Source organism: Sparus aurata, chromosome 10, assembly GCF_900880675.1.
Source record: "Sparus aurata chromosome 10, fSpaAur1.1, whole genome shotgun sequence".
Taxonomy (NCBI): Eukaryota; Metazoa; Chordata; class Actinopteri; order Spariformes; family Sparidae; genus Sparus; species Sparus aurata.
In genome coordinates this window covers 7496814-7518989 of record NC_044196.1, presented here as the reverse complement: position 1 = coordinate 7518989, position 22176 = coordinate 7496814, and the positions used below count along the sequence as shown (strand labels likewise).

Sequence of the window (22176 nt, the reverse complement as noted above, 5' to 3'; positions counted from 1 at the left end):
AAAGAACCTTAAAATCGATCCTGAAGCGCACGGGGAGCCAATGCAGTGACTCTAAAACTGGTGTAATGTGCTCCCGCCCTCTGGTCCTCGTCAGCACTCGTGCGGCTGAGTTCTGTAATAATTGGAGATTTAGAGTACTCTTTTTGGGAAGACCAGAGAGCAGGGCATTACAATAATCTAAGTGACAGGAAATAAAAGCATGCATTAGCACCTCCGTACTGGCCTAGGAGAGAAACGGGCGGACTCTGGCTATGTTCTTAAGATGATAAAAACCTATTTTTGTCATATTTCTGATATGTGGAATAAAATTCAGCTCAGAATCAAAAATCACGCCCAGATTTTTTACTGATTGTGTTGGTTTAAAATGTTGTAGTTTTGGAAAAAGTTTCTCTCTCTGGCCTTCAGGACCTATAACTAAAACCTCAGTTTTGTCCTGGTTGAGCTGTAGGAAATTCACTGCCATCCATGACTTGATGTCTACAATGCAGTTAAGAAGGGCATCAATTTGATCTGTTTCATCAGGAGACACGGCAATGTACAGTTGTGTATCATCAGCGTAGCTATGGAAGCTGATGCCGTGTCTCCTGATGACATCCCCAAGAGGAAGCATGTAAAGATTAAAAAGAAGTGGACCTAAAATTGACCCTTGGGGAACCCCACATCCAATTTCATGGGTTCCTGAGGAGCATGTATCCATACTTACATAAAAGCATCGATCTGTGAGATAGGAACAAAACCAGTTGAGGACAGTACCAGAGAGGCCGACCAGATGGCTGAGTCTGTTTAATAAAATGTGATGGTCTACTGTATCAAAAGCAGCGCTTAGATCCAGTAGAACCAACACTGTGAGCTTTTTGTTATCTAAATTCCATCTGATGTCATTTAAAATCTTTAAAAGTGCTGTCTCGGTACTGTGGTTTCTCCTAAAACCAGACTGATGTTTCTCTAAGATGTTATTTCTGTTTAAAAAGTCATTAACTTGGTTAAAAACCAGTTTTTCTAAAATTTTACTTAAAAACGGTAAGTTGGATACAGGTCGGTAGTTGTCAAAAACGTTGGGGTCTAAGTTGCTCTTCTTAAGAAGGGGCTTCACCACTGCCATTTTGAAGGCGGTGGGAAAGACACCCATCTGAAGAGAGCAGTTCATGATGTTTAAAAACTGTTCCTCAAAGAATCCATAAAATGATTTTAAGAGTGATGTGGGAATTGGGTCTAAAGGGCAGGTTGTTGGGTTTACTTGGGAGAATACTCGACCAAGTGTCCTTGCATCAACCAGGGCAAAACTCTCCAGTGTTTCCTCAGGCAAGGACAACAGTTCAGATGCGTTAACAGATAAAACTTGATGGGATAAGAGGCAGGATCTGATGTCCTTGATTTTGGTTCTGAAGTGGTCTGCAAAGTTCTCGCAAAGATCGTCTGTGGGTGTCTTAAAAACTTTATTAGCGTTAGAAGCCGTTAAAATATTAAAAGTGGAGAAGAGGAGTCGGGGGTTATTTTTATGGTTGGTGATGAGTTGTGAGAAATGGGAAATTCGTGCCTTTCTGACTGCATTATTGTAGCTTTTGAGTTGTTGACGTAAAATCTCGTAATGAACTGTCAGTTTATTTTTCCTCCATCTTCTCTCTGCACTCCTGCATTTTCTTTTCAGTTCATTGATTTCATTGTTTTTTCTCCACGGGGGTGTAGGTTTTCTTTTTATTGTTTTTGTTAAAAGTGGAGCTACTGAGTCAAGAGTTGACTTCAGTCTACTGTTAAAATTATCAACAATAAAATTACAAGGTGCAGGTAAAATTTCAGCAGGAGTGCTCTGTAAAATCCCCATGAAATTTGCAGCCACTTCAGAAGTTATATAGCGCCTCCTCACTGTTCTCACCGGGGCCTCCCCTTGGTTAAAACTGGTGATGTTAAAAAATACACAGTAGTGGTCAGACACAGCCAGGTCGGCAACAGAGGACACACCGATGGACAGGCCATGGGTTATGACCAGGTCCAGGGTGTGTCCTCTGTTGTGAGTCGGCTGCATGACGTGCTGCTTAAAATCAAGACAATTCAAAAGATTTAAAAACTCTCTGGATAACGGGTCCGAGGTAACATCAATGTGTATATTAAAATCACCAGTTATTAAAATCCTGCTATAAGAGGTATGGATAATTGATAACAGGTCAGAAAATTCACTGATAAAAGAAGTAGAGTGATGGGGTGGTCTATATACGTTGATGCAGAGAATCGGAGGGCTGCTAAAAGTAAAGGCATGGTGCTCAAATGACATGTTACTGTTAAAAAACACTCCATTTGAGGTTAGGGAGTCGTGGGTAATGGATGCCGTCCCACCCCCTCGTCTACCCTCTCTAGTTGAAAATAAAAAATTAAAATTTGGCGGGGAAGCCTCAGTGAGAACAGCGGGTGCGTCAGTGCCAAGCCATGTCTCAGTTAAAAGAAGACAGTCTAACTTATTATCTAAAATCACATCATTCATTAAAAAAGTTCTATTTAAAAGAGAGCGAACATTAAAAAGTGCCATGTTGATGGTGACAGGTGGCTTGTTGACTGGGGATTGTTCTGGGAGTGGTCTGAGGTTATTAACGTTCACAGAATGGGTATGTCGGTGTCTGATGTGCTGATGGAGTGTAATGATTACGGGGATGGGTGAAATGTTGGTGAGACTATGAGGTCCAAGTCCGGTGTTGTGGATACGGTGATCAGAGGTGGAACTGAATGGATAGGAGCAAGGACCTGGGGGACATCAATCAGTGTTGTGCAGAGCAGCTGGTGTGAGTTTTGGAACGTTAGCATGCTGTACACCGTGTGTCAGGTTGGCTGACAGCATGCGGGTACCTGCCCTGTTCAGGTGAAGCCCGTCTGGCCCAAAAAGATGTCGCCTCTCCCAGAAGACATCAAAGGCAACAACTTTGAAATAGAGGACGCACCGAGCGGTTTTAAATCACCTGTGGCGGCATTTTGGATTTCCCATATACACAAATACAACTGGTGAGAAATGGACAGACAAAACCAAAACAGCATGTAAATATTGCAAGAGACTGCTAACATATACCGGCAACACGAGCAACATGCAGCAGCATATTAGCCGCCACCACAATGAGAAGCAAAGTAACGTTACGCCACCTCCTGAGCGAAAATTGCCGAAGGGGCAAACCACCCTGACGAGAGGCTTTGCATCTGCTCTCGCCCATAACAACGCAAGAGCGCAAGAAATTACCAGGGCAATTGGTTATTTTATTGGAAAAGATTTGAGGCCATTTTCCGTGGTTGAAAATGAGGGCTTTCGGCTGTTGATGAACACGCTGGAGCCAAGATACCGCATCCCGTCACGACAGCACTTCAGCCAGGTGGTCGTGCCAAAACTCTACCAGGAGGTAAGAGCTCATGTAGTTGAGGTTCTCCGAAGGGCTGATACTGTGTCTATCACGACCGACGGGTGGACATCTAGAGCCACGCAAAGTTATATCAACTGCTCATGTGATCAATGCCGAGTGGGAGTTGGCTGGCTTTGTGCTTCAGACGCGACCTCTTTTGGAGTCACATACTGGGGCTAACATAGCTGAAGTGCTAAAGGAGGCGGTGGCTGAATGGCAGCTGGAAAGGCAACAACAAGGTATTGCTGTAGTCACCGACAATGCGAGAAACATGGATGTGGCAGTGAGGGAAGCCGGGCTGGCACCGCACATCAAGTGTTTCGCCCACACTTTAAATTTAGCCACCCAGGCTGGTTTGAGTGTACCGCGCGTTGCGCGCTTGCTGGGTCGGATCCGGCGGATTGTGAACTTCTTCCACAGGAGCCGGACAGCCACCGCTGTGTTGGCTGCGAAGCAAAAACTACTGCTCAGCCCGGACATCAATGAGCACAAGCTAATTGTGGACGTAACCACACGCTGGAATAGCAGCCTGGACATGTTGGAACGATATCTCGACCTGCAACCGGCTGTAGCTGCTGCTCTGCTTAGCCCAGAAGTTTCAAGCTACACAAGCCAGTCTTAGTTTATTTGAAGAGATTTTATGTCTTGATGTTGATATTATTTTGATGTGGGATTTATTTTTAAAAATCCAGTTTTCTTTGTTATTTAAGTGAATAACTACTTCAGTTGCACTTTTATTATAAGACACAAAAACAGTGTGTAACAGTGTTTCTGTAAAGAAAGGACCTCTTTTTTTGGTCAAGGTTTTATAGTCTTTTGTTATTTAAGATACTGAATTACATGTTTTCATGTATTTAGTTGTTTAAGATGACCATTTACGTTGCACTTTTTATAAGAGGACACAAACTGTTTTACAGAGTTTCTGTAAAGAAAGCACCTCTAAGATTTTTTTTCCTGAGAATAAAAGATCATTTTATTTGGTCATAATTTGTCTGTAGCCCATTTTGATAAAAAAAAAAAAAAAAATCGTGAGAAAATCGTATCATGAACAAAAAATCGTGAACCACATCGAATCGTGAGGTTAGTGTATCGTTACATCCCTAATAGACTATCTTAACATCAAATTGTGGCGTGGTCTTGTTCGTGAAAAAATGGTTATCAAATCCTTTGTAGGTCCTCTATAAATACAACATTTGGAAAATAGATGTTTATTAACCTTTAACCAGCTGCTTAACAAATGGTTGATAAAGAATGGCATTGTTAGAGTTACCAGAGCTTCATTATTAAAATGACCCGACAACAACAACAGGGTCATATTTGGCAGCATTGTGTCAGTGGATCAGTTTTAAATGAGAGAGAGAGAGAGAAGCCGCTGCCTCATCAGAACTCCACCACGTACGTAGATGAGACGTGACAGTGGAGCGACTTGAACCTTTGTGAGTTATAAACCATCAACATAACTTCCTTGTGGGGGCTAACAAGTCACCTTCCACTTATTCAACGTGCTTAAATATGAGTCATATTTCAGAAGAGAGTCCATTTGTGCTTGTTAAGCTAACTGCTTGTTAATGAGAGTTAAGAATAATCTGACAGCTGTCTGTGTCGGCTCTTTATCTGTCACACATCTTAAACTTCTTCCAGATATTGAGTTTACTGTGACTTTGCTGTTGTAAACATTGTTGTTCTACTAACAGTCACAGTAGTCATTTATTGGTTTTGTCACATGTTTAGATGTGTAGCCTGTATTTCTAGTTTGCACTTGCCCTCCAATAAATATTCTAATAATAAAACAGTGTTTTATTGCTTTTTAAGATCTGCAGCTGAATTACATGTCTTCCAAACCTCAGTATTATGATGATGTGAATAAACTCATGTTGACAATAACTTGTTGACACAAATGAAATGTCAGTTGCATATGACTCACAGCTACACAGCATACACAGTTAAGAAGTTAGCTTTCTATAAGTACTTTGTTTATTGATTTTACATTAATTAATCTACAAATTGTGTTATTAAGGGCTGAAAAAAATGTGCCTGCCCTTTTCTGACTGCGAGCCCCTGCCTCTCTATAATCATGTGCACTGTACTGGCTAATAGTTTATAACACGCACACACACACACGCACACGCACACACACACACACACACACACACAATTTCAGCAATTATTTCTCACATTTTATATACAAAAGAAAAACATTGTATTACACAGCATATAGTGAATACATCTTTTGGATACGTCACCAACGAAGTTCTTCTATGGTAAACATATTTCCATTTTGCTGATGACCGGATACATTCCTGCTCAAAATGTTCCTGACTGTGACCATATGAAATGTGTTACAAAGTTATTTTATTGCAAAGTTCAGCCCAGAAGTCAAAACATCGTAACACAGTATATAAATGTTAAACATTGTTACATTGGAATAAGAAATGCAAATAATATTTGGTACACAGCATCAAGCATATTTACAATGTGTCCGCCATCTTTCTGTATGTTTAAGAAAATGACTCATCAGATTTGAGAACCAGAATGTTTGTGGTTGATTCCGTGCATGCATATTTTTAAAAAAAAGGTTAATTAAAGCATGTTGGCATTGTGTTATACTGGCAAAGAGATGCTTAAAGAAGATGATTAAAGAAATAAGAATATCAGCTTCTTTCCATTCATATTGGGCAGCAAACAGGCTCTTCTTCTTCTTCTTCTTCTTCTTCTTCAGTATTGATCAGACGCTCTCTTTTTAACATCAGCTCGAGCTGCAGGAAAACCAGAGCAGAGAATGTCTGAAAACATTTTAAGAATTGAATTCCACTTTTTTCTCCTTTTTTCAGTCTTGCACGGCTTCGTTTCACTTCCTGCTTTCTACCAACGTTGCTGTGACAACCAGTTCTGCTCTGTTGGCCTTGTTCACCATGTTAACCACATACTGATGCCTTTGTCTCGTAGTGAGCTGTGTGGGTTAGCTGCCCTTTATTTAGGCTCGGCTTTGGTTTTCCACTATCTCGCACTGGCCCCATTTTATTGAGGTCTATCACCATGGTAACCTACAGTACAGCTAACAGGAGCCGTGTTCAGAGCTTATATTAGAATGACAGCCAGACTACTGACCAATCAGATCACTCTCTGGCATGAAGCTTCGACATGTGTCTTTTTGAGGAGGAAACCAGATCAGATGATCAGTGCAGCATCATGAAATTTATTACAATGGTTCTTACCTCGAGTGCACCTTCGGTACGTGTATATGGCGAGGATGAGGATGGCAGTGTAGAGGATGAAGAGCAGGATGGTGCACACCAGGTTGGGCAGAGACATGAGAGGAGGATGAGGAGTAGGAGGAGAAGAAGGAGAGGCATTCGATGGCTGATCTGTGAGGAAGAAATCCATCAGCTTCAGACATGAAACATGATCCAAATATCACACTGAATTAGTCTCAAAGAGCCTGGCATGTTGTGTCACACAGACAGCAGAAGATCAGCTCACCTGTCACAGACAGCCAGCTCTGCTCTGACTGTCCTTTCTCAGGATGTTCACACTTGTAGAAGCCTTCGTGATGCCTCGACACTGAAGAGAGGATCATCTTTCCTGCAGGCTCAGTACCAAAGAATTTACCGTCTTTGTAGAACGTAGCAATGAAATCTGAAGTAGGATTATATTGAGTTCTTTTCTTGTAGGAACAGCGAAGTGTCACAGTGTCTCCCTCTGTCACAGGATGAGAAGGGCTCTCAAGGATCACATCATCCTCTGAAATACAGAAAGGTAAACCCAACATTTAGTACAGAATATAACACGTATTATTACAAAAATAAATCATCATCATCGAAATCATCAATCTTATGTCTAAGTCTCTTTGTTCCCTTCTCTTTTCTTACATTCTGTTGTGTTAGACTGGGCCAATATAAGACTTTGAGTTGTAAACGAGAGGCTAGTGCACGCAACTCTCTTTACTTTCGATCAAAATGAAACTTAACTATTTCATACAAAAACAGCTGCATACTAAACATGCAGCAAGGCATTACCAAACGAACACAGAATAATTCGTCCTGAAGGGACATAATAACAGAAACTAGTCTCATGCCAGTACTCCAAAACATGAAAACAAGAAATGACGGTACGGAGTGCGTAGAAAACCAAAGCGCACACAGTATTCTGCCCCTCCCACACACCGCGCTGATTCGCTAGCACACCGCCAATCAGAACGGCCATTCAGCTGGCACTCAACCAATAAGAGAATCCAATGGCTCAGACGTCCGACGGCCCTCCTCCTCAGACTTCGCATGTTGAATCGGATCAGACAACGTCTGAACAGCTCCGAAAGCTTCCGACGCACCTGAACACACCAAACATATTTGCTCCCGACCTCGTCCGAGTCTCTCCAAGCACTTCAGATGTCCAACGGTTGGGCTGGTGTGTTCCTGCCTTAAGACTTTTAATATAAGGTGGGATACAAGTGTGTAGTAAATATAATGGTAGTAAAAAGGATGACAGGAAATAAAGAAAAAAGAAATGGCTGGTGATGAAAAATAATGAGCTAAAATGTTTTACACTAGAAGTCATACGATGTAGATATGTTGGATTTTAATGTGTTTCTCCATGCATCTCCCATAGACTTCAATACATCTGTGACAACAGTCTGGCCTCTTTCGTTGACTTTTAGGTTCCTTGGCTGTGATCCAGAAATTGGTTTCCATGCACCATATTGAAGGATGTCTCGGTTCCTGAAATGTTCCTCAAGGACAGAGGAAGCTTTTCGAGGAGCTGTGAGTGAGGAGGCACAGGTTTTGTTCTTTACAGAAGTTTTTTTAACACTAGTGCCGCGAAAGACGGAAAGACACAGCTGGAACATTCAAACCACGGTGGAGGCAGGACTCCAAATTGTTGGACAATTTGGACTGTTACTTTTGCATTCATACGTTTTATCAGAGTTGACAAAACTTTCGCCCCTCACTGTTTGTTACCCACCATGATGACATTTCACCTTGACATCATTTATATCATACTGTGCCATGTTGAGATTTGCTTTTGTCTTGAATGGACAGAAATCATAAAATACAGAGTAGACTAACACGACAATGTACAGATGATGCAGCTCAGCCTTATGTCATATTTAAAGTAATAATCTGGCAGATTTATATGTAAATAAATATTTGTGAAATCACTATCTGAGGAAACACATTGATGATTGAGCCTATGGCAATAGCAAAGATGTACACTGGGTGTCGGTGGAGGCTTTCCTGGATTGGTGCACAGTTAGTGACACGTTCACCCAGCAGTCGGTCGGCCAGAGAGAGAAAGTGGCTCTCAAACGACGTGTTAGTCCTGATCTCTGCCAGCATAGAAGGCCTCTCCATGTAAAGTCTCGGGCATCACATGTAAGTAACCAATCTATGATCTCTTTGTCAAACTGGAGCATAAAACACAATCTGAAACAAAACATAAGCATACCTGCCACTGTGATGTTGATGGGTTTGCTGCACTCGCCCTGCTCAGATTCACACCAGTACACCCCGTTGTCCAGCGGGTCGGCATCCATGATTGTGCAGACAGATTCATATGGGTATCCAAAGCCCCCCTTACATGGCTGAGATGTCTTAGATGAGACATTTCTCTTCAGTGTCCAGTCAGTAGAGTTTCCTGGCCCTGCACAGCTTAGAGAGATGCGTTCATACTCAAAGAACTGGGATCTGTCAGGGTTGATGCTCAGGGTGGCTGCTGGTGGTTCAAACAGGAAATAAAATATGTGAGATAAAAGAAAAACATCACTCTGACATCTAATCTTACTGCATCAAAACCCTACGTGTTTCACCCTGAAGTGATCAGACTGACCGTCAGCTCAGCACTGTTATTACCTTTTCAATTCTGCACCTTTTGTTGATATTGTATCTATCGTGGTGTATCATTCTACTTGTTAACTTCTGGTCTGATGTAAAACTGCATTTCCTTGTCTCAGTACCCACTCTTGACAATGAAAGTGTGAAATCTAAACTAATAATCAGTGTAGAGAACAAAGCCCTGAAGTATTGGTATTAAAAATTAATGATCCAACCAAAGTATGTCTATTAAAACTACTGAAAAAGTTAAATTTCTTACAGATTATGAGGCAGAGTGAAGCGACCTCCATCCTCTGTCGATGCTGTCAGAGTTCTTACTGTTCACTTTCAGCCAACAGTCAGCCCACATCCTGAGTTCAAAGGAAACCATGACAGACAACGAGACAGGAGGAACAAATCAAACAACCTCACTGATGTTCACTTCTGTGTTTCACACGGTTTTACTTTACTGTACAAAACATTACAAACATAATAAACCTAAACTGTAAAACTGTAGTATTTGAATTACTCATTACCATCATAACTTATTGTATTGTCTGCCTCCCCTGGTGGCTGATCTCCATTTTGCTGATATTGATCCTTTTCTGAATAGAGTGAAGTTAAATTTAAAGCTACTAAAAGGAACTTCCATGTTTTGTTGATTGTGGCGGCCCCTGTGGACAAAAGCAGCATGAGCACCACCAGGGGGCGTATTGGCCACCAGGAGAATTCAGTGGTCTGACCAGCTGATCAGCTTTGAGTGTCGAGTCAGTGTTAAAAATGCTAAATTAAAAAGTGAGGAACCAACACAGGGCAGCTACAGTCTCAGAGCTGTAGACTGTCTGCTTCACTGCCAGCTTTCCTGTGAATATTATCACATGTGATCAACACAATCTTCAGTCAGTTGCTGTGTCTCAATTCAGGGTCTGCATCCTTCGAAGGACTCTGCCTTTGCGGTCTTTGAAGGCAAGTCCTTCAGAGAGACCTTGCTAACCGCGTCAGTTGTTGTTAAATGGGACAGGCTAGTCTTTGGAGCATTTCCTGGTTGCGTCACCAGATGTTTCACCCTTACGTCACAATTTCTGCTGCCCGGGCACGTGAAAGTGACGATCTACGCCATAGGATGTTGGCATTGTCTCTCTTTCTTTCTTCTTTTTCAGTGTGCAAAGAAGCATTGGGATATGTGAGGCCACGAAGGATAGTAGCGGTGCATCCTCCAAAAACAGGGAGAAGAAGGAGCATCTGGAGGAGCCTTCAGATTGAAACAACCTTCAGATTGGAACAACCTTTGTGTGGCGCAGTGACATAATTGGCCTTAAAATGCTCCTCTGAAGGATGCAGACCCTGAACTGAGACACAACAAGTATGTGAGGTGTGCATGGCTGCGATGTGGCAAGAAGTGAAACTATTTTGGATTTTATTTTCAAACTATAGGTGACAGATGCAAGTGGTTGTGAAAGGAGTCCGCTCCTGGTCTCCTGCTTAAGGATTTTGATCTGGCCAGCACGTCCATTTGTTTTGGAAGCGAGCGAAGGAAAGAGGCAACATATTTTCAGCATGTCATCATGGCAATATGTGGTCCTGGTTACACCTTTGTTACAGGAACTACCACAAAAGCAATACAGTATTTAGCCATGTGTTTATATGTCTGATTTTTGCTGCATTATAGAGTCACATGTGCCAGGTACAGTCACAAAACATGGCTGTGGTCCAACCCATGACTACTGATTATTCAAGTCAATACATTTTTTTTCGCTTCTCACATGCAAGCAGCCTCAACCAGACTTGGTGCAGCTCTTCCTTTTTAATCCAAGAGAGAAACAAACAAGTAAACCTCATCCTCAACCTCATGCTGGTCACAGGTTTTGGCTCTAATGAGTCACATTTCTGTGAAACCGGACATGAGCAGCCACATTATCAACCTGAGCAAACTCAAACACAAGTGTCCTCTGAAACCATGCTCAGGGTTCATCATATCAGTCTTTGAATATGCAGCCCTGCCCTCCTGGACCACAGTATATTACAGTGCTATAGGCTGTACAGCAGCACAACAACAACTTCACAAGTGAGCAGCATTCAGCTGAGAAACAACAGCGCTCGCTGCAACACTGAGTGAAGCCTGACTGATAAAAGCTTCTAATCCTGTCAGTGAGCTGTAGTTCAAGGTCTGAACTGTGGGAGGCAGAAAAGTTTTTTTTAATTTTTTTTGTTTAGAAGTTTACTGAGCAGGGACAAATACATTGTTTCATATAAAATATAAAATAGATGATATGCATACAGGTTTCTAGTCAAGACTAACTGGCAACCCCTGTTCCTGGTTAGGCCTTCACCAAGTGCCGGTATGAAATGACCCACAGACCAGTATTAGTCCGCGGCCCGGTGGTTGAGGACCACTGCTGTAGGGTGGCTTTCAGAGGACAAAACTTGATAAAGTGCCTTCTAGGGTGCCGTACCAGTGGACAGTATGGGCTTCAACCCACTCTGCTGCATGTCTGCAATCGTGAAGAATGTAATCTTCATCCGAGTCCTATGGAAAAGAAACAAGTCACATGAACACACACATATATACACACACACACGTGCATACACACAGATTTGTATCTTTAATCTAAAATGCAATGGCAGTTTTCATGTGCTGCTGCAGTCTGGCTGGTTGGCTCGTTTTAACATGCCTTTAGGACAAAGAAGCCTGACTGCACCATGTTGTGCAGCATTCCACTGCAGGCTTTCCACCACATTGTCAGGCCTGGGCTTGAAAGAGGTTTCAGATGCAGTGTAGGGACAGTTCAAGCAGGCTTTTATTTTGAAAGTATTTCTCTCTTATGCTCTTAAACAGAGTGACAAATGAACCTGCTATGAACCTCAATGCCTAATTCTGGGAAAAGCAAGAAAATAACAACAGACAAAACACACAAGGAAACAAATGGGGCAAAAGACCTCAAAGCAAAATACTAAGTAACAAAAAATCACTCCCAGGTAGATAAAGAAAAAGGCTAAGAACTAAACTATTCTGACAAACTTGGCTATGAAAAACTTGTAACAAAAAATCACTCCAACGGAGGAAAGTGAATTGGCTACAAACTTAAACTACGCTTCTCGGCTGACCTGTAAAAATTACCAAACAAAAGGGCACTCCAATGGAGGCAAACAAACAGCTATAAACTGGCTTCAATACTGAGCAAAACGTACAAACAAAACAATCACTCTTCTAAGAGGATAAAGATACAGAAATACAAACTTGGTAAATGTGGTTTGAGACAAGACTGTGAAGGCAGGCTAGGGTGCACGACTGGAATGAAACACTCTGGCACAGGACAAAGGGAGACGCAGACTATAGCTGTGTCTAAATTCAGGGACAGCATCCTTCAAGGACCCGTACTTCACCGCCAGTAAAGGCAGGGTCCTTCAGAGAGACCTGCAGGCAGCATCAGCCTGTTGTGAAATTGGACACAGCAATTGGCCTCTACCCGTACGTCACTATTTATGCAGCCCAGGTCCGCAAAGTGACAAGAAGATCTGTATGAGCTTCAGGAATTCCTGATTTCCTTTTTAATCCTCCTGCTTGTGGAGGAAGAGGAGAAGCGGCTCTGGTTTATCTCGGGCTGAGAGGACCGTGGAGAGGTAAACCTGTTATTGAACCCACAGTAATGTTATCAATATTATCATTATTAGCTAGCTAACAGTTGGGCTCATTAACATACAGATACATTACATTAATGCTGACATGTAAACTGCTAATCACCACATACGGTTTTATTATGATTTTAAAGGCGTTGTATTTGAAATGTTTGGTAGGTAGTTTTGTTTGTTGTAATTTATTATTAGGGGGCCAAGCCCGAGGGACCAGCGGTGCTAGGAACCCTATTGTAATTGTAAAGATTTTTATTTTCATTTTTCTCTGGCTAAAAGTGGTGCTGCAGGCTAAACCGTGAAAGGGAGGGCGGTGCAATTTAAATAAACCGATTTTTATGAAATTTGGTCGGTATGATATAGGGCCAGTCCTGACGCCATATCTTGAAGGTGGTCATTACTGGTCAATGTGGGCGTGGCTTATTACAACAAATCCAAATCTGCACACATTCAGCCTTTTGCACTTTGACTGCATGTCAAAGATGTTTTGTGTTACGTCAACAGACAAAAGAGTTCTAATACAGCAAAAAAATTTAAAAATTTAATAAATTTCCATTTATGTACATCAAGTAAAACGAGTCTATAACATCTCCACAGCCACAATAAGATATAAGTCAACCTCTTAACATCTAATGGTTAAAGGAAGTGGCATTAAGCTGAGCATTCCCAACTTATTTTAACTTATATTTTGAGGTTTTAAGGTCCCTTGAAGTTTAACATATCTGGCGTTGACGCTTAAATGAGTAAAAACCGAGTATAAACCCAACACTTACATTTAAATGAGAGATCTGCGCCACTTGAGGTCGCCATTATTTATTTATTTATTTATTTCTTCTCTTTGGGCGCGCAATGAATCTTGGGCAATTTGTAGCCACAAAGGATAGTAGCGGTGTGTCCTCCAGGAACAGGCAGAAGAAGGAGGCATTTGTGGGGAGCATTTGGAGCACACTTTGAATTTGGACAGGCTTCGCGCAGCTTAGTGACGTAATTGCACTTCAAATACGCACTCCGAAGGATGGTGCCCCTGAATTTGGACACAGCCACAGCCTATTAGACACATGACTGAGGATACTGGGGAACAGGTGGACACAATCAGGAAACAGGGGAGACAATCACACCAGTGACACATGAGGAAGGGCAAGTGACCTGAAACAAGAGGAGAGTTACTTTTCAAAATAAAATTGGAAGCCACAACACAAAAACCCAGAACAAGACAACCCTCACTGCAATGTGACACACATGGAATAATTGAATGATGCATCTAAAAAGGAGATGAAATGCATCATGTGTTTGATTTATAGTACATGAACTACTTGTGTAGAAGAAGTAATAATGACTACGAAAATACTGCACTATGGGTTAAAATCTGGCATTCAAAAACTTTCTTAAGTGACAGTGGCTAAAACAAGACAGTTAAGTAATTTAGTATGTTATGTTAGAAGCAAAATATACTCAAAATATTACAAATAAAAGTACTGATGGTGCAGAGGCATGCTACTTCTCAGTAATTTCAGTTACTATTCGTTTTGTTTATAAACTGTAGTATACAACAGAGGTGGAGAAATAAAAAAGTAAAGCTGGGCCATGTAGTCCTGCCACATTTTGATTCCAATTGTGCACTTAAATTAATTAGCTAGTATAGTATAGTAGCTAGCATGGTGTGTTGCATCGTGTTGGTAGCTGTGATGATGCCCAGCTGATGCAAGGAGAGTTTACAAAATGTTTTATAATGTTACATACAAATGTGAACAGTTATTTTACGTTATGCACTGAAAAGTTAATAATCCCTGAGAACTTAAGGTGTTGATGCTAACCGCCAATAGTGAAAGTTAACTTTGACGTTATCTAACTTTGCTTCAAAACGACAACCCAAACCGACATACATTTGGTAATTTGCATCATTAATGACTTCTATAATGTTACTATTTTACGGCACCTGTTGACGAAGAACACAACAAACCATGCATTTACTTTCTCTGGATAATAAGAATAAGCAAATACCGCAACGGGACACATGCTCACTCGTTGGTCTCTCTCGAATTAAAAGGCAGGTGAAATCGAGATTTAAAAGTCCTCACTTCCCGTGTTGGAGGTGTTCGACAGGAGGCCTGTCCCGGAAGCGACCTCACAGTGGAGGCCGGCAGCCAGGTGTCTCTATTTTTCTTACCTGCGAACGGAGTAGCAAGATAACTAGGTAAAGCGCTACAGCAAGATATAATTATTTAGCCACAGGTGATGTGTCGTAGGTTACTGCTCGTCATCCTGCTCTTCACGTGGCTGACGGTCGCGTTTGGAGACTCAGGTGAGCGGAATCAAACTATTATAACCGGATATTACTTTTTAGCTAATGCTTAAAGGTAGCTATATATAGAAGAGCAACTTGCGCCAATTCAAAGCAAAAATAATAGTGACCTTTATGTAGAATAAATACGTGAGAATACCGTCATTATCTTCAGTATTCGCCTTTTTTTCAATGGAAAATAAAGTCGGACGGAGCTTCCGGCTTGCTTGAGCTCCGTGTCTCCGTGTCTTGAGTTGAATTTATAGCATTATTTTATTTTAAGGCAAACTAGAGAAGAAAAGAAATGGACACAGTAAATACAGTTGGTGGTAACCGGGAGGGTCTGTGAGCCGACGTACTAAACAAGGGAGTTAGCCGCAAGCGAGCTGGAGCAAAAAGATTTGTGTTAGTTACTTTCGGTTTAGCACTCGGCTAATTTGATTTGGGATACAATGATGTCATCATGCGGCTCCTCTAGATTTCTCAGGTGTTGTCGGACCCAATGATTCAAGTCATGACAGTCAACCGAGACATTTCTTGGGTTGACAGTCAAACATAATGAATGTGTTTTACAGACGCTTCTTTCACAATGTTTGTCCTTTTGACGATGTAATTACACAGTTTGGTTCTCCTCCTGGGGTTTGAGTGCTACCTGGCACATACAACTGCAAAAGCAAGCTACATTATGAAAGTATCCAAATTACACCAGTGTTTACACATCATGTGTAATATTTTAATGCAAAGCATTATTATTTTCTCTTAGTACGCTACATGTTTATATAGACAGTTTTAATTGCTCCTCAGGACCTTCAGGTTATTGGTTTCAATTCACTGATGACTTAATAAGTTATGTTTCTGTATTAATGGTTCCAGAAGAACGTGTGTGTAAAGCTGAGAAGTTACTAAATGTGCTTTTGTTTTACTACAAACACTGGATTCTAAAACACAGCGACCAGCGTCTGTGTTGTATTGTGTGTATTTTGTTGTAGACGATCAAAGGACTCATTGAAATCAGAATGTTTTTGTCACCCGTTCGTTGCACAAAACTTTGTATATGTTAACTAGCATTTCATTGTCGATTACAATCATCTTATCTGCAGCCAGTCACAACTTGAAAACTGTTCTTTTCCCTGAAACAGATGTAATAAATGTGCTGCTTCTTTTAAATACTTAAGAGTTTCTTTTTTTTTACAGTTCGTCCAGCAGGAAAAGACACCTCTCACAAGCAAGATAACCAAAAGAGTAACCCCTGTCCTGATCCACGTAACCCAAACAGTAAGTTGAACTTGCTTCATAATTCAGCTCCAGATCATCTTCACACCTTCAGTGAGGTGAACAGTGTGCAGCTGTTGCAGCCTCTGATTGTTATAGTACAGATGTTAAAGGAAGTGGAACGTACTCGTCATGGAGTTACCAGAGCTTCATTATTAAAATGACCCGACAACAACAACAGGGTCATATTTGGCACCATTGTGTCAGTGGATCAGTTTGAAGTATTTCAGGAGGAGAAACAGTCAGTGAGCTATTAGATGATGAACTGGAGGATAAATGGGCTTTTGTTTTAAATAATGACCAGTGTTTCCCACACAGAGTTATGAGAGAGTGAGGCATGCTTTTGGAAAATGTGTGTAAACAATTGAGAAAAACTGCAAAAAGTGCCCTCTTTGAATAAATTCCTGTTTTGCATAGGGATTTTTAAAAAAAATCGCCATGGTTATCTCACTTACGCATTTTGTAGGCAATTTGGTGTTGTGTGTGTGTGTGTGTGTGTGTGTGTGTGTGTGTGTGTAGGTGTGTGTGTAGGTGTGTGTGTGTGTGTGTGTGTGTGTGTGTGTGTGTGTGTGTGTGTGTGTGTGTGTGTGTGTGTGTGTGTTGAGCCTATAAAGCCGCTCCTCTGTCTGCTGCGAAGGGAGACGGAGAGACAGTGAATACCACCGTGCACATAGATGAGATGTGACAGTGGAGCGAGTTGAACCTTTGTGAGTTATAAATCCATTAACATAACTTCCTTGTTGGGGCTAACAAGTCTCCTTCCACTTATTCAGTGTGCTTAAATATTCAGAAAAAGTGTCCATTTGTGCTTGTTAAGCTAACTGCTTGTTAATGAGATTTAATAATAATCTGACCAGCTGTCTGTGTGGCTGTTTATCTGCCACAAATCTTAAACATCTTCCAGATATTGAGTTCACTGTGACTTTGCTGTTGTTGACTTTAATAGTTGATGAACTGGAGGCTGAATGGGCTTTTGTTTTAAATAATTATCAGTGTTTCCCACACATTGACTATTTCATGGCGGTGCGCCACAGAATCAAGACCGACCGTATTATGTTTTGGTTTTCTTTTTTTTTTTTTTAGCCCTACTTAAAAAAAATGCGGTGTATCTGTTCGACTGCATTTCTTTTCCATACTCTGTCTCTCTGTCACTCACACAGCCCCTCCCCTCCAGGTCTTTATGAAAAACATCATAATCTGTTGAAGTTATAACGTGGAAGCTTGATATTTGGTGCAGACGGCTGGTGAAAGTCACGAGTTCACGAAAGTTTCGTCATATGTTGGAAACACTGATGATGAATGTTGTCAAACGTCCAGCTTCATATCTAATGACTGTTATAATAACTACAACACTGGATTCTAAAACACAGCAACCAGCGTCTTGTGTTGTGTGTATTTTGTTGTAGAAGATCCAAAGACTTGATGCACTCATAATATCTGTTTTTTATTTTTTATTGTCTTCAACAGTGGTGCAGCGCCCAAATACAACCATTAAAGGAAAAGATGGTGACACTGTGATTCTCCCATGTTCAACAAAGAACAAGACTGATATCAGCAATAAGAAAATTGAGTGGTTTAAGGGTCCAACAACGGAAGATAAACCCATCCATAAGTACGTTCGGCGTTTTGATCCCCCCCAGACACAGAGAGATGACTTCAAAAACCGAACATCTCTTTCTGAGGAGGGACTGCTCTCAGGGGATTGTTCTCTAAACCTGACAGTAAACACATCTCATAGTGGCTTGTACTACTGCTGTGTTCCAGGGCTTCTCTACTGTCTGGTAAATTTAAAAGGTACGTAATACGCATACTATTTTATTATCATGAGGTTTGTAACCAAATGTACACACAATGCTTCACAGGTTATAACAGTCGCTATCTCAGTTACATGATAATAAATCAGATGCATGTACAAATACCAGTACATGTACAAAACAGTGTTTTTCCAACCATACAGATTAAATGCACTTTCAACATGGCACATGTAAAGCAAAAATGTTTTAATATTTCAAATGAACCTATCACGTCATCGTATTATTTTTACTCAGATTCTTGAAGTTAGCCAACATTAAATAATGGTGATCACTTATGAACAAAATTGATTATTTTTTTGAAGTGTGACCTCCGACCTCTTACATATAAGATGGAAATGGATAAAAGCCATCATGTTCGTGATTTGGGATAAAATAACCTTTTAACATTAATATAATATAGTTTTGTCATTTATTCTCGTTAATAATTAAGTGCAGAATAGGAGAGATTAAGTCTGAACTGTAATTTGTCAACTATTTAAAAAACTTTGTACATGTTAACTATCATTATATTGTTAATTACAATTATTTGCAGTCAGTCACAACTTCGAGAAAAAACTAAGCTCATAAAACTGTACCTGAAACAGATGTAATAAATGTGCTGCTTGTTTTTTAAATACTAAAGAGTTTCTCTTTTTTAACAGTCCACCCAAAAGGAAAAGACACCTCTCAGGAGCAAGATAACCGAAACGGTAAGTTTAACTTCAGATCATCTTCATACCTTGAGGCAACAGCTGAACTGAAGTTTATGCCAACCAGCACACCTGCAGCACTGTTCACCTTAATGTGTGAAGCTGTAAAGTGTTGTACACTTTTGTTTCCCTTCCTCTCAGCTGAAGCATGCAGCCTCCTGCAACTGTGAACAACTAGAATATATTATGTACATGGTGAACTGAGAAATATAATATTGGAAATCTGAGGCAAAGCACTAAAACTCTCCTACATTCTTTCAGATGGCACAGACGGACCGACTCCGAATAACTGGATTACTGGTGCTGTTGCTGCTGCTTTTGTTGTTGCTGCCCTCATTTCTTTGGGGGTCTACTGTTACTGTAAGCATCGTAAGCGCTGTAAGCGCCGTAAGCGCCGTAAGTCAAACGTCTCTAAATTATTTTACCATTATTGACACATTTCCTGTTAAACAGACACTCAAGTTGAAAAGTTGCTTCACTCGCCCTGTTGTTGGTTTAAATGTTGCTGCTCCTCTGAGCTCAGTCAGTATCACTGACAGTTAACATCCTCTGTCAGTCAGTGTGACACTTTTAGTGATGAAACATTATAGAAATTAAGTGTGAGGGTCAGTTTGTAGCCTGACTTTCATACAGGAGGTCAGAGTTGATGTCCTGTCACAGACCAACTACTGATGTAGGTTTTTAATTAAAATCTTCACTTAAAATACAATGAAGTGAACACTTTGTCATCATCACTTTCTCAAAAATTAACCTTTGATGCCTCATGCTGCTCTTATAAACATCAACATAAAGTTGACCAAATGAAGCCGTCACATGTTTTTAAGTTATCATGTGAAATATCTTTACTTAGTTACAGTGAGCTGGGAGGAAGTTTGATGTGATGTAGGAGCTATAATACTGACTATAAGAGGGACACAAGATGATAACTGGGGTCGAAAATGAGGAAGAACTAACCTGGCGACCAAACTGAGATCTTTAAACTCTTCTCCCTTTGAAATGGTGATAAATGTGCTGCGTGCTGTTTCAATACTTAACAAGTTTCTCTCTCTCATTTTTTTTTTTTTTTACAGACGGGTCAGGACAAAATTCCAACAACCCACCAATCAATCTGGAACTTCCGCTCCGGGCTCAGCAGCCACCTCAAGATGAAGGTAACCCAAAATCTGAGGTCATGTAGGAGCTTTAATATCACCAGATGATAACTGCGGGAGAAAATGTGATTCTGCTGCACAAAGTTTAATAGAATCCAATAGATTGTTGTTTTCTCACCAGAGCAGAAAATAAAATAGAACAATAAAAAAAACAATAAAAGGCAACAAAAACTTATAGTAGTGATTCTTCAGTACAAAGGAAGAAGAACCATCAGACAGAACTGCAGACTGATGACTTACAGTTTATCAAGATGGACGACTGACAGCTCATCAAAGTGAATCCAGCACATCATGATCGCCTCCTGGTGGCTGAATGTGATGTAGCTCATAAACACAACTCCTCCATGTTAGTAGAGGAACTAACAAGTCAAAGTACATGTCAAATACATTTTTACAAAAGATGTTTTCTGATAATTAAGCTCGTTCTCATCTTGCTGGTGATGTTTTGGCTTCATATTTGTCCTGTGAAAAGAAGTTATGTCCATTTTAATGGCAGTCTGTTGCTCTGCTTGTATGTTTACTGTTTGCTCTCATATTAAATGTCTCATAAATAAGATATTTAAAAGAGACAGAGGAATGTTTTGGGGTAAATTGTTTAGCTAGAAGATAAAAAGACAGATGTGATTTATTAAAAAATACTTTGCAATTTTGGGGATTCATTACCTGCATGTAAAACTGCTCTCACCTTATCTTCTCACAGGGAATGAACCAGTGGACCAAAACTCACAAGAACAGATGCTGTTGGATGTGATTGTGGACCAGGGCGATCCAGCTGATGGCAACGTGCGTAGCAGGTCCCGTCGTTCCACTGAGAATTGAAGTAAAAAAACTCGAGTGAAAAATGTACAAAAGCTCAGATGTCTGAAGAGAAGAGAACGGGTTTGAGGCGCTCCACAGATGATGTTTAGTATCATTTCATCCATAGATTTTGTCAACAGCAGTTGTTCTCTCTCAGGTCGATCTTGCTATTAGCTTAGCGTAGTTAATCAGGCTGTAAGTGCTACTGCCTCTGAATTTTAAACACTAACGATAGTCACGGAGCGTCAATGTTGCCTCCGCCCGACTCTCCATGCAAATGTAAACTGACCGTGCATACGGATATTTTGCCAATAAAGAAAATTGCTGAAGTGGCCAAATGAAGCCTGATTGTAGAAATTAAATGTGGGCGGCGTCCTCATAACTATCATACTATAATGACGCCTCAGAGACATTTAACTTCACAACACATATTTGTAATAGCTTTACTTTGTAACAAACATTCAAACCAGAAACTTAATCTGTACTATTCAATAAGCACCTTTTTAATAGAAGAGAATGTATATATATATCTATATGTATGATTTATTAAGGGTATATTGTATGTGTGTGGGTAAACTGTTTTATAAATGTGATGATTTTTTTTTTTTTACTTTTTGTGCATGCGCACACTTTTAGTCTGGATTCTACACACTGTTTTATAATGCAGCTTTTTTTTGTAATTAGCGTGTTCACTCAGGTCTGATGTTTTTAGGTCAAATCTGAGCTGTGGTGATTAAAAACTCTGCTCTACTGCAGAATCCACTGACCGGGTGTAACACAGTTTACACATTACCATCGCACACAAAATGCCGACTTTAGTGGGTTTAAGTGTTAATGAGACCTCCGAGCTGGAGGAACCTCCAATGACATTTAATATAAGATGAGTGGGAGCGTTACAGTTTCCATGTTAGGCCAGTTTAACCAAGAATTAGTGACAAACTGTGCCAACGTTGTTCAACAGACTTTGTCAAAGCAGAAACCAACACTGAGGGGCCGGTTGTTCCAAACATTTAATCTGGATCAAAATGATCCGGATTTGGAAATCCCATTTTTTGCTATCCAGGATCAGGTAATCTGTCTTACTTTTATGCCATTTTTCAAAGCAACATTGGATTGGATCACCTTGATCCAGATGCACAGTTTTCAAGATTACCAAATCCGGATTACCAGAGCTCTAAACCAACCGATCGGATGGCATAATATTAGGAGACAGAGCCTATCCACTCCTACCATGGCTGATGACTCCTTTTAAGGTAAAAGTATTATACACTAAATGATAAGAATATATTATTTGACCAATTTTAAAGTTTTACTACATCTTCTTCCTGAAATCCACCTTGAGATCCTACCTCCTGTTGGG

General features: G+C 40.6%; 2 protein-coding genes across 8 annotated transcripts in view; one reads left to right on the top strand and one right to left on the bottom strand.

The window, feature by feature from the left end:
* Window positions 1-6082: 6082 nt before the first annotated feature.
* Window positions 6083-22176, bottom strand: part of LOC115589834 (Fc receptor-like protein 5) — a 36598-nt gene continuing 20504 nt past the window's right edge. The window contains exons 1-7 of one of the 5 annotated variants that reach the window (XM_030431010.1): window positions 14834-14919; window positions 11635-11708; window positions 9462-9552; window positions 8817-9083; window positions 6855-7115; window positions 6590-6739; window positions 6083-6130 (exon numbers count right to left, since the gene is read on the bottom strand). In XM_030431010.1, the coding sequence (XP_030286870.1) occupies window positions 6090-6130; window positions 6590-6739; window positions 6855-7115; window positions 8817-9083; window positions 9462-9492 (750 nt within the window). In that variant the 5' untranslated portion in view covers window positions 9493-9552; window positions 11635-11708; window positions 14834-14919 and the 3' untranslated portion in view covers window positions 6083-6089. Of the gene's footprint in view, window positions 6131-6589; window positions 6740-6854; window positions 7116-8816; window positions 9084-9461; window positions 9553-11540; window positions 11585-11634; window positions 11709-14812; window positions 14920-22176 lie in introns of those variants that run through there. The other 4 variants (XM_030431013.1, XM_030431009.1, XM_030431011.1 and 1 more) reach the window with 4 other exon arrangements.
* Window positions 14884-21154, top strand: LOC115589823 (uncharacterized). Of its 3 annotated transcripts, none has more exons than XM_030430990.1 (7): window positions 14884-15113; window positions 16287-16367; window positions 17832-18158; window positions 18820-18867; window positions 19129-19227; window positions 19938-20018; window positions 20719-21154. In XM_030430990.1, the coding sequence occupies exons 1-7, from the start codon at window positions 15047-15049 to the stop codon at window positions 20835-20837; spliced, it is 822 nt and encodes a 273-aa protein (XP_030286850.1). In that variant the 5' UTR covers window positions 14884-15046; the 3' UTR covers window positions 20838-21154. The 3 variants fall into 3 exon arrangements, with proteins under 3 accessions (XP_030286850.1, XP_030286849.1, XP_030286851.1); XM_030430989.1 differs by having other exon boundaries at window positions 14885-15113; window positions 19129-19263; XM_030430991.1 differs by having other exon boundaries at window positions 14893-15005; window positions 19129-19263.